General features: G+C 37.8%; 1 protein-coding gene across 2 annotated transcripts in view; it reads left to right on the top strand.

Annotated features, from left to right (window-relative positions):
• Window positions 1-16,212, top strand: part of LOC139734523 (CCR4-NOT transcription complex subunit 2-like) — a 243,407-nt gene that overhangs the window by 33,793 nt on the left and 193,402 nt on the right. For both annotated transcript variants that reach the window (XM_071645298.1, XM_071645299.1), the window contains exon 2: window positions 15,575-15,620. In XM_071645298.1, the coding sequence (XP_071501399.1) occupies window positions 15,575-15,620 (46 nt within the window). The remainder of the gene's footprint in view (window positions 1-15,574; window positions 15,621-16,212) is intronic.

Genomic DNA, 16,212 nt, shown 5'->3' on the forward strand with positions numbered 1-16,212 from the left:
AAGAAGGACAAATGTAGGACAAAAGATGCTATACAACCTGTGCTGCCGTAGTGCGGAAGAGTTTCAAACGTCATTATACCCCCACCCACACATAGTGTGTAGGGGGGGTATATAGGAATCACTCTGAGGTCGGTTGGTCGGTCGGTCGGGCGGTCGGTCAGTTGCAAAATCTTGTGGATCGAACTCCTCTCTCATTTTTTGAGCAATTGACCCCAAATTTGGCATGTGTGACCACTATCAAAGGTAGATGTGCAAGACACCTTTTTCGTTAGTATCGCATAATAACAGTGCGATACACTTGAAAGAATTATGTTTAAATACTTCAAAATATAAAGGGAACGGATAAAGCAATATAGAATGGAAGAAATCGTACCAAACGAGGTGTGAGAAACGACAGAAATAAAACGAAGTTTAGTAGTATACAACGAGTAAGCTTAGGCTGTATTCGCTATTCGCTATTCGCTGTTCGGGCACCGAGTACACCATCGCCCGCACCGTCAACTCACCATCCCATGCAGTGAGGATTTCTTCCTCCTACATCCCAGCAAATCTTATTAACAATTTCTAAACTGCATCAGAATGTCAGTCTACATGCTTATTTTTGCTGAAGGGCAAATCTAGACCAAAATTGTCATTATTTCATAAACGAGAGACGGTATACGCTGCAAGAAAATTGAACAAGCTCGATTCCCACTTTGCTATACTGTTCGCAGCTATTCGGTACTTTCGAATATTGCCCTCTTATGTGAACCGGTGTGAGGAAATCCTATCGTTCGATTCAAGCTATTCGCGTGCCCTCGAAAACAATACCCGAATAGTATACTTCTATGTGAACGCAGCCTAAGGCCCTAGCAAAAGTTTGCAGCACCGAAAGCTACGCGAAAATAAATACACTTTGGAAACTTGGTATTGCGACGAGATCCTTGGGATCAAGTCAATAAACGATACAAAACAAAGGAAATTAATTCATTTTGACCGGAAAATAGTTTGTCATAAGTATTTTGTTATATGAGATCTCCTTTAATAGGCCTAGAAATACATCGAGTTTCCACGATACTCAGGAAAGAAAGTTCAAACGCTTTTCACCTGCACATGATTTTACTGCAGTGCACATCAATACACGAACAGAAACTCACCTCTTCCTTGCAGAAAAATGATGCAATAACATTATCAAAAAACACACCACACTCTAAAAATCATTTCGTACTTGGGAGGCAAGAGAAAAGCGGATGAAGAAGAAGAGAAAAAGAAGCAGACATTGCACAACGGAACACCTACCCCGCCTCAAAACGAAATAGGGTACTGTAGTGGCAGCTGGCTACAGTGTACACGCTCCCCAGCCGGCCACACATGGGGATACCACGGCGATCGATGTAAACATCCAGGGTCCGTAGGCGACAGGGATTCACGCGCGCGAAGTTCCGTTCGGTGTACACAGTACGCAAGCAGCGACTTGCATGTGCGCACACTTTTCTATTCAGCGCTTTCCACATACGGTGCGTACGCGTTGCATCGATATCCCAGCGGAGTACAGATAACATGGCACATGCGATGTGCGTTTGCCATTTTTTTACCCATCATTTTTTCCCTCTGTGAATTCGTACTTTGTAAGGACGTTTTCGTATTTTCGTATTCCCTTCGATTTTTCATAACAAATACGAATTTTTCGGAACGGTTGGCAGCTCTGAATACTCAATTCAATCATATTACGAAGTGTCAGAAAAGTTGCGATGTGATTGTGCCCTGTATCAAACAATATTATATTTAATCATTTGTTTACTACATCTCCCTGATCAGGGGTCCTGCTCGGGTATTGCGCAATATTCTGAAGCCCTCACTGGCATATGCAATGATACACGTATACCAGTTCTGGACCACACAACTTTTATTTTCGGTGGCCCAATCGGGCCACCAAAATCATCAATTTTTATTTTTTGGTGGCCCGAAAAAAAAATCAAGAAAAACATACAAATTTAATCGGTCCCACTAAACATGGAGAAATGATATTTTACTGAAGTGATACAGGTACCCATGTCTTAAAAGTAAATAAATAGAAAATTCAATCATCTTACTGTTATTCTGAGTTCTAAGATTGAGAAAATAGGCTTGTAGGTTATTCTAAAAGTTTATGCTATTTAGGTGATGAAATTTTACGTTTGAAATATGAAAGTGGGAGCATTTGCAGACATTTGTAAGCATCCAACATTTGTTTTAGCACTAGTGTAAAGAGCCGAAGTTATCGTTATTCATTTCTGATTGTAAAAGCAATCGTCCAACATTTACTAGTATTTTAGCACCTTACGGAGCCGAACGTTACCATTAATCACTTTGAAATGTGAAAGCAAACAACAGACATTCATTTCAGCATCTTATGGAGCTGAATATTATCCTTATTCATTTCCGACCGTGAAAGCAAACATTCGCTATTTATTTTAGCATCTAACTGAGCCGATTGATACCGTTAATCGTTTCCAAAATTTAAAAGCAACAATCTGTTATTTATTCTGGCATCGTATGGAGCAGAATATTACCGTTATTCATATTCCAAATCTAAAAGCAAACATCCGACATTTATTCTATTATCGTACGGAGTCGAATGTTACTGCTGTCCACTTCCGAAAGTGAAATTAATCATCTGACAATTATTCAAGCATTGCACGCAGCCGAATGTTACTGTTTTTCATGTTTGAACGTCAAGGCAGACATCACACATTTACTTTATCATCAAACGCAGCTGAACGTTACTATTATTCATTGTGAGATGTAATAGCAAGTATCTGATATTTATTTCAGTATCATTATGGAGCAGAATTTTACTGCTATTCACTTCCAAACGTAAAAGCAATCATCTGACATTTATTTTGGCATCTTCCGGTGCCAAATGTTATTGTTATGACTTTAGAAAGTAAAAGCAAACATCCGACATTTCAATTTTATTGAATCATCGTACAGAGTTGAATATTATTGTTATTCATTTCCGAACGTCAAAGCAAATATCCGACATATATTTTAGCATCTTTCGGAGCTTAATGTTATTGCTATATAGATTCGAACATAAAAGCAAACATTAGACATTTATTTCATCATCTTACGGAGTTGAATATTAATGTTATTCATTGCCGAACGTCAAAGGGATCATTCGACATTTATTTTAGCATATTCCAGAGCTGACTGTTATTGCTATTTACTTTCAAACATAAAAGCAAACATCCAGCATTTATTTTATCATTGTACGGAGTTGAATATTATGATTATTCATTTCCGAACATCAAAGCAAACGTGCGATATTCATTTCATCATCTTCCACAGCCGAATGTTATCCTTATTCATTTCCCAACGCAAAATCAAATACTCGACATTAATTTTAGCACCGTACGGAGCTGAATCTTACCGTTATTAATTTCCAAAAGTATAAGAAAACATCCGACATTTATTTTAGTATCATACAAAGTCGAATATTACTGTTATTCATTTCAAAAAATTAAAAACAAATATCCCACATCTATTTTAGCATCTTTTGGAGGTAAATGTTATTGCTATTTAGATTCGAACATAAAAGTAAACATCAGACATTTATTTCATCGTCGTACGGAGTTGAATATTATTGTTGTTCATTTTCAAACGTCAAAGGGATCATTCGACATTTATTTTACCATCTTCCGGAGCTGACTGTTAGTGCTATTTACTTTCGAACATAAAAGCAAACATCCGGCATTTATTTTGTCATCGTACGGAGTTGAATATTGATTATTCGTCTCCGAACGTCAAAGCAAACTTGCGACATTTATTTCAGCATCTACCAGAGCCGAATGTTATCCTTATTCATTTCCAAACGCAATATAAAATATCTGACATAAATTGTAGCACCGTATGGAGCTGAATCTTACTATATTCATTTCCAAAAGTATAAGCAAACATCCGACATTTATTTTAGTATAATACAAAGTCGAATATTACTGTTATTCATTTCCCAAAAATAAAAACAAATATCCGACATTTATTTTAGCATCGTACGGAGTCGATTGTTACCGCTGTTCAGTTCCAAAAGTAAAGGCAAAAATCCGACTTTTCTTGGTGGCCCGATCGGTCCACCAAAATCTTCATATCTGAAATTTTGGTGCCCGACGTGCGTTTTTTGGTGTCCCCGGGCGCACCGCTAGTGTCGAGCCCTGACGGTATACATGGCAGGTACCTCCTAGCAACAGGGTTGGAGTCTCAATCTGGCAAGAACTGCGGTATGAAACGCAACTTTAGGCGATGAGTATTATGTCGTAAAAAACAAACTAACCAACAAACAGAAAAATCAAAAAAAAAAATCTCTGTGTTAGAAATCCGTTTCCAGAGACACTTCTACTCATTTTTTTTTTTCACACTGAAACTGAACTACAACATTTATATGTGGCGCGACTTTTCTTTCTCACAACGCGACAGGGCAGCGTGTCGTTCTTTTGAAGGTCAAAGACAATAGTAGAGGTGCACGAAGCCGCTATTATTCGTCAATGAATGGTTTCAGTAACGTGTCTGCATTCTCTGACGCATTCCAGACGCCTTGAATAGAGGATTTTATAATCCCCATTCTCGGAATACGACGGAATGCCTCTATTCACAAGGCTGAGGGGATTAACAATAGGGCATTCTCAGTGCAGGTAGAATGCGTGGGTGCGGGAATGAAGTAGAGAATGCCTGCATGCCGGACGCATTCTGGATTACCAGCGACTGGATGTCCGTCGCGCCTTAGGGGTGTCAAATTACATTGAGATGACTAATATATTGGAAAAAAATCATTTTAAGAAGGAGAAATGTCTTTTTCTTCTGAAATTGCTTTTAGATATTCCTGATAAATACCCCTTTCATTCACTACTAGCACATAACCATGACATATCACAAAATATGAATTAATGTCATATTTGCAATACTCAAAATGGATGATCAATTTGGTAGGCATTACTTTGAATTTATATAAAACCACTTTTAGACATTGCAACTGATTGACAAATTGCCCTACATTGACATAATTTTTTTTTTTTTTTATCATGGCTACTACTAAAACACTGATCAATTTAGTGCGTATTTACGTCGATGTAGGACAATTCGTCAATCAGTTGCAATGAAAACATCTCGACGGAAGAATTTCGTGAATTTGAACACTTTTAGACATTCTATAATATTTCACTTTTGCCAAAGAGTGAAGAGTTGAAACTTTCAGGAATAGGTAACAGGCATATTATGCTGACCATTATTGCAAAGTTTTATGAAATTAGGGCTGGTATGTTGGAAGATATGATATTTTTCATCAACAAATTTTCTTTACAGTCTGACCTTGAATATTCATATATTATATGCCCGCATGGAGTTTGGATCCATTCTCACATTTCTTAACTCAGATAGAGGAATGAATATGAGATTTATGTTGACTGGAGTTGTTATCCAAGCTATGACACTCAAACAATGACATATTAAGCCAAAATACTATGTTTTTGCTTATGATATCTTTAAAGAATGAAAAAGCATGGAAATAAGAGCACTAAACACTTATCATATGACCTTCGTACAGTAGAAGATGGGCGTGGATCAGTCTTATTCTTCCTCAGCAATTTGTAAATATATAAACAAATCAGTTCTTATTGCTCAAATTTGCTAAAATTTTCACACAATAGATTACTACATATGTACAATTCGTAGCTAAAAAAACAAGGTTATTGAATAAAAGGAAAAGATTCTTTTAAGTTGCCAAATTAGGATATACCTCACTGACAATACTAAAAAACGGCTGCACTTATTTTCTTCAGCATTTGAAAATGGCTCAAAACTCAAAACTGGCTGAACATTTATTGGCAAACAGCACACCATATTGTCATGTATCTTCAGTACTTTCAGGAAAAGCAGAAAAATATGATGTTTCTCTATGTATAGCTGCACAGCATGGGTTAAAAGGTCACAATATCACAGAAATAAGCCAGCATTACACTCCTACCATGACGGGACTTTGGACCTCATAACTTTTTCCAGCAGAAAGGGCCACTGTTTTTTATTGCATGCAAGCAATGCCAGGAAAAAAATCCATTAATTTGATACCGAACACATAGGGGTAGAGTTAAAATTCAAACCCTGAAGTCTTGATTTTAGGTAGAGTAAGTTGTAAAATGCTTTTTTTTATGCATTACATGGGTTTTTAGGGACTTTTTGGTAATTAATCTTCAGTAATTAACAGTGAATGAGAAGAAGTTAGCTATTGTATTACCACATGTCATTATTGATGTCTAAGCATGCTGCATGTGAATTGACAAGTCAGTTGGTTCATTCTTTTAGAAGTTACAACAGTTTAAAGTGAGAAAACCATGATTGCATACCCTGATTGTGCTTATCACCTGTTCTCTTTTATACATGTAGACAATATAGCCATTCATCCAATGATGAAACCTAGTTCAAGGAAAGTGAACATTCAACACATTTGTGACAAACATGTCATTTTAATATTTTGAAACTGTCATCAAACATTGTCAAGATATACGTGTACCATAGACCTATTGGGAGAACCATGCATTATGGCGGAGGCATACCAGTCATTAGACATTATAGTGACATTTCTAGTTTGTTATTTAAAGTCATCTGGGAAAATTTTGGACTTTCACAGGTATTTGCCTGAGTGTCATGCAAGTACAAGCTGTTGTATGCAGACATTCTATCCACCAAATTATCAAGTAACTTTAATTTCTCTTTTGAGGCAAAATGTTTATATATTAGGCCAAGTAAAAAAAGAAAGTAGTTTCTCGTCCGGGTTTTTTGAGCAAGGCGATGAGGGAGGTCCTTACTATTTGATATCTTACTATTTTTTCAAGGATCGTCAAAATGAAAGTAATATGTGTTTCTCGTCCGGTAATTCTGAGAAAGGTAACGAGAGAGGGCTTTACAATTTTCTATATTCAATTTATGAAATGAAATATCACTCTGGTAGCTGTGTTATGAGACCAGGTCCCAAGTGTACGTCTTGCCTGCACTCTGTGCATTTTCAAACAAATAGATATATGTGCCATACTTGAAATGAAACTTCATGCATGCAGAAATACATTTGCTTTTTCTTTCCACTACAGATGTCAAGGGAAAATGACCATCTTAATACTGGTATTTAGTGTTGTAATGGCTTTTCTGATACCAGTGTTCTTGCAATTCTGATGTATTGTGCTATTAATTGAAACAGGTATAAAACATGTCTTTCAACAAATGTATGACTGAAATAAATTCCATGATATTCAAAACACGGCTTTATTTATTGGTGTTTGTGACTTTTTGTGTCCACACAGCTGGTATGTATATCTGCAGTTCTTCACAGTACAATTGTAGCACATTCAACTGGAAACTGGCTTGTACAATTGCAGATGGATGTCAAAATGATACTGATATGGCATTCTAGCATTAAACGTTTAAAGATATTTCTTCATGTTCTAAAAAGACATTTGATAATCACTCATTATTTGGATGATGAATGATTGTATAACAGTACACACTACAGATGATACCACTCACGGTTGTGTCCGTGAATTTACATCGTGAAGAAAAGTATCCCGCAGAAATACGAGACAAACCAGAATCCGTGGAAAAGTTATTTATTTTGTAGATATACCCATTTAATAATTCTACATTTGCTGGAAAAGCGCATTCATTTTCTCTTCAAAATAGAATGTATCGCCGTGACAGACCAGGGGATGGGGACCCTGGACAGCTACAAAACACGCACACTTTGCCGATATATACGGTGCGGCACCACTGCACTGGCACCAGGGAGGTGTGGACCTCCCTGCTGGCACCGTATCTTCCGACACTGCACACACATGCACATAGTCACAATGACATGAAAATGTATACAAACTCGATACCGTACAATCCTCACAAGCATTTGTACAGTACAATTCATCCGCTTAAAATATCAGAAACGGGGAAAAATACAAACAACGCGCGAAATATGCGTGGAATATCAGCGATTGTTCGCAAAAATGTTGCCGCTATCGCGTTCACGACGTACCGAGTGCGCTGTACATCACAGCCCAGTAGGCCGGCCCGCCGCGCCGCCCATCCAACTAAAGTGCAGTTCGACTGCTTTGTGGGTCATTCCTTCTTGCCGATCGGCCGAGCTCGCAGTGTGAAATGCATGCGTTATTACATACGCACTACACACAGAAGCTACAGCTGTACTACAGTCTACAGCTAAGTAGAGGACGCAAGGCGTAAAAATTAGAAATGAGACGTCACAATTGTTAGGTGAATTGTCGATCTTTCTTTTTTTTTCTGCGGCCGAAAAAATAGTAAATATCAAAAAAGTCGATGCGGCAACTGAAAATCGATGCGGGCGGGGAGCGGGCTGGGACGAGAATTATTAATTTCTTGGTATTTTCAGCGCCATTTTGAAAATAGTAAATAGTAAAAAAATCGATGCGGCGGCCAAAATCGATGCGCGCGAGGACGAGAAACTGGTTTCTTTTTTTACTTGGCCTTACCAAAATCAGAATTCTGAAGGTACAAGGCATCACATAGAAGATGTCATATATTACCTTAACACAGAAAAGAGAACAATGTTAAGTTATTTTCAGACCCAAAAGCAGTGATTTGGTACTGAAAGGTAGCATAAGGAGTTGGCAATGCAATCCAATCACTATCGCAAGTCTATCCTCAATTTACAATATTGTATTACCATGGAAACAGCCATTAGTAGTAGGTGTCATATCCAATTTCTGTTGTGGAGGAAGACTTACAGGAGCGAATATCGATAGACCAGGGAGGTGTGATGTCTCTCTCACACCTCCCTAGATAGACTGCCTATTTCACAGTACCACGCACAGGTCTTCAAAGAATGCAATCTATGTGATGACTGACCCTGTACAAAAGAGTTTATCAACTTTTTTCCGGTGGTGAGGTGTATGACTTTGGTCAGGGTTTGACATTTTACCTCAGCTCCCATTATATTGCGTGCCTTCTCTTTGTATTGTAGCTCCATGCTCTAAGGGTATCTTTACCAGTATAAGGGGGGAAAAGTGTGCCTACTATTTCAGCCTTTAGTTCAAACAACCCAGTGGTATTTGTTCAGCTCTATAGAGAAAAGGGAAAACGACTTCCTCGGGACTACAGGAGAATATTTTGTCCCAGACCTATAGATCAAAATTTGAGTATAATTAAATGTTAAAGTTACAAAGGATATCCCAATTAGACACTCAAATATATACAGTCGAACCTGTCTTAGTGGCCACCTGTCTAAAGTGGCTACCTGCATATTATATAGCGGCCACTAAAAATTCCCCCACACGAAATTGCAGTATTATAGACCCTTTATATAGTGGTCACCTGCCTTAGCGTTGCCAGTGGCCGCTCATTTTGTATCCCGTGGTGAATATCTAACTACATATAGCAGCCTCAAACCTTCAGCTGAACCATTAAATCAACCATGAATACATTAGCTGTGAATTCTACCCTCTCTCTCTGTTCTGCCATGGACGTCACTGCCCGTTGGCGATCACTGATGCAGTATGTTTCCGCCATCTCCCTCTATCGTCGCACGAATGCAGCAATGTAGACCTCTCTCGCCGACTAATCCAGCCATTGCAGAAAGGAAAGTGAGTCGCTGTCGTCCACGTGATCTCTTCCCATTCACAAATCCAGACAGGACTAGATGTTCAGTTTGCCTCTTCCTCACGACGTGGCCCAAAAACTGCATCTGGCGTTTCCTGATGGTCGAGAGCAGCTCACGTTCAGCCGACACCATTTCTAGTACTTCTGTGTTTGATTTTCTTTCCGTCCATGATATTTTCAACATTCGCCTGTAGCACCACATCTCGAAACTTTCTATTCTGTGTCTCATCGGCTTATTAACTGTCCATGTCTCGGCGCCGTATGTCATAGCTGACCATATGTATGTCTTCAAGAACCGTTTCCTTGTGGCGATGGACAATTTGCGGTTCGTCATCACCTTGCGCATGTTCTGAAACGCTGTCTTTCCAATGCCAATTCTACACTTGATTTCTTGTTCTGAGCAGCTGTCTGAAGTCAGCAGGCTACCGAGGTAATTGAAAGATGAGAATTCTACCAAGTCCTATCAAAAGAACAGAAATAGGCTGAAGGGCTATTCCACAGGTTGGTGGAAATGAGATTGAAAAATCAAATTCAGTATTTTTCTGTGTTATTTTCATTTTTAGTCCTTCACACATGATATTTTCAGGAACCAAAAATAAAAAGTTAATTTTCATATGTTTACTTTGGGAAAAAATGGTTGAAAGTTGTGACTTCCATTCTGTACCAAAATACACGAAAAATAGTGAAAAATGGAATGTGGCATATTACAATTTCATTATTGCAACATCATGCCAGTTTATTCATTTCTGAATTTTAGAAGACTCAAATTACCTAAAATACACAACAGCTTTTCAAGTAAATTTGTAGAACTTGTTCAAAAATAATATTGTAACCCACTTAGGTGATGTAACGTGAGTAACCAAAAAAACTGACTTTGTTTTCGGAGAGAACAATTCTTCACATTATATTGGTGGGATTTGAAATTCTCTTCCTTCAAACAAAGTTTGACAAGGTGATGACTATCAAAATCACAACAGAATACTAATCTTTATAAAAATGATGAAGAAAAACTATAACGTGAGTAACCTTGTAACGTGAGTAACCATTTTGTAACGTGAGTAACCAGCAAAAATTATAAATTCAGGTAATATTTACTGTGGGATGGCAAATTTTAAGTCTCGTGGTAAGCTTTGAAGTTATTTTTGGTTCATTAAAAGTGAAATGAGAGTACCCCTCTCTGATGTGACTCTTTCCTCATCAAAAGTAAACAAATAAATGAATAAATATGAGGTTGGTACATGGCATTGTCAATTTTGGAAACACATGCTCTTTTCTACAAGGTGTTCCCAGATGTCAAAGTGGGAAAGTAGGGCCTAAGTAAAATTTACTGAACTTTGTCTCAATCATGTCCAACTTTCAAACAAGCTTCCCCACAATGTTTGTTTTTAAAATACGTAAATATCAAGAGAACTTCATATTGGAAATTAGTGCTCTTCACAAAGTATCATCACCATGTCCCATTCTGCATGAGCTCCCAGAGATCTAGAGATTCTTGTGTACATAGTGAACCTACACGTAAGTGAGCATGCTGGATGAATGAGTGCAATTTGTGCAAGGATGGTGGAGATTCATAAGAATCATGAACTCTGACAGTGCTGGTACCCAGCAGTACATTTGGAAATCTGCGCACAGAAGACAACCGATAAATGAAAGCTGTTGAGGAGAGCACCACACATGACCTAGTCAATTACAACATACTGTAGTTTGGTGCCTCAACTCCTCCAACATAACAAGCGTCACCAGGCAGAGTATATGAGGACCAGACATGCAACCAAACAACCAACAAAAATTATCCTAAAGAAGCCCTCATTGAGGTTCATTTCAGCAAAAATTACACCTGTGTTGCTCAAGATAAGATCCAGAGTACCTACTGGAGTCAAAGGCAGGTTAGTCTTTTTTACAGTGGCAGTGTGGCATTCTGGGTCTCAGCACTCCCACGTCAACACATCAGATAATCTTGCCCACATAAAAGGAAACTGTGCTGGATGGCTTACCAGATCATGTGAAAAAGGATTTCTCTGGTCAGATGGCCCAGCATCATAATTAAAAAACAGAAACATTGCAGCATCACTGTACACACTGCATAGATAAACTCTAGATTTAGTGGAACTTTAATAGACACATCCGATGGCCAGTGACTAGTGGGCAGGATAGCTATATTTGTGATACATCAAATGTGGGGTAAAGTAAGGATCAGAAAAGCTAATATGTGTGATGCTACTACATCTGTTGCTGTAGTTAAAGGCATGAAGGGTGTAACAGTGGCAGTCCTGTCACCAGCTGAGATGAAGGCTGGAAATTTTCTTCATATTGGTATCATATATGAAGCCACACACCCCATTCCAGGAATCACAAGCATAAATCATATCTATTTTTTCAAAAGCTTAGGAGATCTCAAAATTCCTGATTTCTGCAGATGCAGCAAGTCAAGTTTAACCAGAGTCAGAGGAGGCACAAGAGAACCCGTCTATCTATTAGAGACTGGTATACAGTGGAGTAAGACAGAAGAATGTATCCTGGAGAAGTAATTGCTGTTGGCCAAGAGAATAAGTACATATCAAGTATAATGTACACTGTATCTGTAATGGACCAAGTTGGGATGCATTGGAAATGGCCCAACCCTTGTAATCTTTTACATGAAATAGAAGATGTTTAATGAAAAAAAACTACTGTAGATGCACCAGCTATCAATATTGGCAATAATTGTGGACATTTTAACTTTCAATACAAACACATATCAGCTGGATAGTACAATATAGTCAAAATGCAGGTTAAATGACATGGACAGTAGTATCAAGAAAGGAGAGCTCAATGTGAACATTTGATTTGGATTTTTAGTCTATGTCTAGGGTCTATTGTTATAGTCAATTTGAAGAGTATTTAATTATGTTTGTCTATTTTTTATACTTACTGTTCTTTTTTAATTGATGCTGAAGCAAGAAATTAAATTGAATGCATTTGTTGAGTTTTTTTCATTTGCAAAGCCCATGCCAGATCTCATACAGTATAGTAAAATAGCATACAAACTGTCCAAATTAGTAAAAGAGAAAATGAAACCTACTCAGAATGTTATCTTTAAACATAAACTGGTCTCTGATATTCTACACACATTATTTCAGAAAAAAAAAAAATGGAATGCTACACACATTATTAATTTTTTTGTGACGTTTATATTGAGGACCATACATGGACAAAATGTAACGTGAGTAACCGTAACGTGAGTAACCACCTTATCTGCACCCCAAGAAAAATCCATGCGTTTGTTATTTTTCATACTATATACAAAGTTTGTCTCCCTACTGTACTTCTTTGAAATGGATATAATTAACTTTCATAAAGGCTTGGTATGAGGACACTTTTCGCTTTTGTCGACTTTTCATTTTATGCATGTCCAAATCGTGTAACGTGAGTAACCGACACATTTTAAAGATTTGCCAGGAGCATATCGAAATTTCTCAAGTTTTGTTTTTATACAAAGGATAGTCAGACTGTATACTTTGTTGTGATAAAAAGTTGTTTGGTTCTTAAGGGAGTTACAGCTCCAGGAATGAGTGAAGGTTTCTCCAAGTGTAACGTGAGTAACCGTGGAATAGCCCTGAAAGAAATTTTAAAATGAAGTAAATTGTACAAAGAAATCCCCACATTAAAGCTGCTCATGCAAACTTATTTGCTGTCATTTTCTAAAAGAATAACATGCAGTATTTTATACTATTATACAATGTTAGTGTTGAAATTCAAAATGGCCTCCGATCTGTCTATAGTGGCCACTTTTGACATTTCCTTTGTGTAGTTGCTACAGGCAGGTTTGACTGTACAGGGCTCAACATTAGCAGTGGCCCAGGGTTACTAAAAATTTACATTGGGCCACCCAATTCCAAAAATATTTTCTTTTGGTAGCCTGATCGGCCAACTGAAATTCAAGATAGATTGTTAATAAGTTATTACATTTTCCTTTTATCTAGGACCACAAAAATCTCAAATATGAGGATTTTAGTGGCCTGAACAGGTTACCAGAGAAAAAAAGGTTATACGAGCCCTGATATTTTCTATATATTGGGGATTTACTACCCGAAATCTGAGGTTTGTAAACCACTCGCATTGGCCGAGATATTTGAAGTTATATAACACCTTAATAGATCCTTGTTCATTAGTTGTTTGATGTTGATCATTTGTCCCATTTTACTAAATATTACATCATCATTCATGCAACTGTGGCTCCATTTACCATGCAGTGTTGGATCCATGCGATTTGCTCCACTTGCTCGCATGCCAAGAGCCCAGCACATAACATCGGTAAAACGTGTGCGTTTGCATGGTGCATGCGATAAAGCATATTGATGGACAGCGCGCTAGCATAGCTCTCGGCACTCTCTTGATCTCAGATCTCACATTTTCTTTCCTGTTTCTAAATTCAGAAACATCAAATGACAAGTATCTTATTTTAGGTGTTTTAAAACAATTTTTTTTTCATTTGTGCAATGGACAGAATGTTTCATTTAGTGAAAGATAAAGTTATTTCATCTTTCACATCATGAAATATTCTAACGATCCATTGCACTCATAAACATTCATTATTTGTATGATATCATTATACTGCTTAAAAGATGTGTACATGAGAAGATGCACACATGAAGATTGTGGCAAGAGTGGATGATCATAATTTGGTCAAGAATATTGTAGATCAAAATTGTAACCGAATGTATTAACAAAATGTTGAGGCTCATTGTGAAGAGTTATAAAGTTGTTTTTAATCTTTTCCTGCCTGAATGTTGTCTTCAGAGCTTCTATATCTACAGAGCGAGTATACATAGTGAAAGTTATGTTGTGAACCACAGTGTTTATATGGCCCAAAATTATGAATCATCTTCAAATCATCCATTTGATCAATAGGCAAGACTGTTTTGTGTGAAAATCATGATGGCAGCAATGTCTAGACTTTGAGATATCATGGTCCTGATATTCCTTTAGTGTCACTCTAAATGAATGATATTTTGTGATATGGAAATTTTGCACATTTGCACAATTTTTGTCCCCGCCGAACGAGTTCGAGCAGGGGACTATGAAACGGGCTCCGTACGTGTGTGTGTCCGTGTGTCCGTCTGTCCGTCCGTGCGTCCGTGTGTGATCAAAATGTTCAAAATGCTACTCCTTCGCCATTTCTAACCCGATTTTGATTCTGTTTGCTTTATATGATAGCACTACATGGGAGCTTTGAAACTTCTATACAGAATTTCAGTTGTGACCATTGACCTTGACCTTTGACCTATATTGTACATTTTGCTACCAAATGCTACTCCTTCGCCATTTCTAACCCGACTTCGATTCCGTTTGCTTTATGTGATGGCACTAGGTTAGGGCTTCAAAACTTCTACACAAAATTTTGACCTTTGACTTCTTTGACCTTTGACCTTGATTTTTTACCTATATTGTACATTGGCTACAAAATGCTACTCCGCCATTTCTAACCCGATTTCGATTCCGTTTGCTTTATGTGATGGCACTAGGTGAGGGCTTCAAAACTTCTACATAGAATTTTGACCTTTGACTTCTTTGACCTTTGACCTTGATCTTTTTACCTATATTGTACATTTTGCTACTAAATGCTACTTCCGGCGGGGACATATATTACGCACCGCGTAATTTCTACTTTTCCTTGTTAGTTTTTACAAGCATACAGCTTTTAAAAGTGAAAATGTTTTCAGTAGTACACTATAACACATACATAATTCATACTTTTACAGGTGACATGTTATACTGACAGTGTGTGAACCTGAACCTGAACATGCAAAATTAACTGGTATATTGTGTGGCTATGTGCAAACATTTTCACTTTTTTACAGCTACAATACAATACTTGTCTGTAATGTATTTTGACCCCTTTGTGTTTCCTGTGTCATAATTTAAAAAAAAACAACAACAACACTTGAATACGAGCACTTCTTACTTTTTCCATCAGCCCAAGAATACCCAGATGAAAGAACACCTATCCAGATGTCTGGACAGTAAGTACATCTTCCTCATTCTCTTTGTTTTTGTATTTCAAGCTTCTTGTCATTGTCAGAATCTGTGCTGTAAAGTTACAAACTCCAAACTTAAAGCCAAAACATAGTTCTGGTACGCCTGCAAAAGTTGTCAAATTTCGCTCCCAAATGTGAACGTATGCCTAGCAAATGTGCGGAATAACACTGTAATAACAAGATATTTGATGGGTACCGACGAAAATGCCAAATATTAACCAAAAAGGTTCAGTCTCAGAATTTACCAGAACGGGGTCAGGCTAAACTCGGACTCGGGGATAACTCGGCCTTGCTTTGACGGCGGGCTGAGTTGTATTGGTTGTCCCTCTGGATTATACAGTGTTGTACTATGGGAGCGGCCTGTATAAACTAGCGCTTCGTGTTCTGGCTACTCGACGTAATGGTCCGAGTTGTTACAACGCACGCATCACAAACCTCTTTGGCGTGCATGCAAAATTAGTGTGCGCCTATCAAGCACCTCTAAAAACAATCAAAGACGCTTGATAAACAACAACAAAAACTTCAAAGACAGCGCGTCTCAGCAACTGAGGTGATGTGCGTATATAGGCTTGAGAAC

This window comes from Diadema antillarum, unplaced genomic scaffold, assembly GCF_040938485.1.
Source record: "Diadema antillarum isolate AM-2024a unplaced genomic scaffold, OU_Dant_1.0 seq00000531_RagTag, whole genome shotgun sequence".
NCBI lineage: Eukaryota > Metazoa > Echinodermata > Echinoidea > Diadematoida > Diadematidae > Diadema > Diadema antillarum.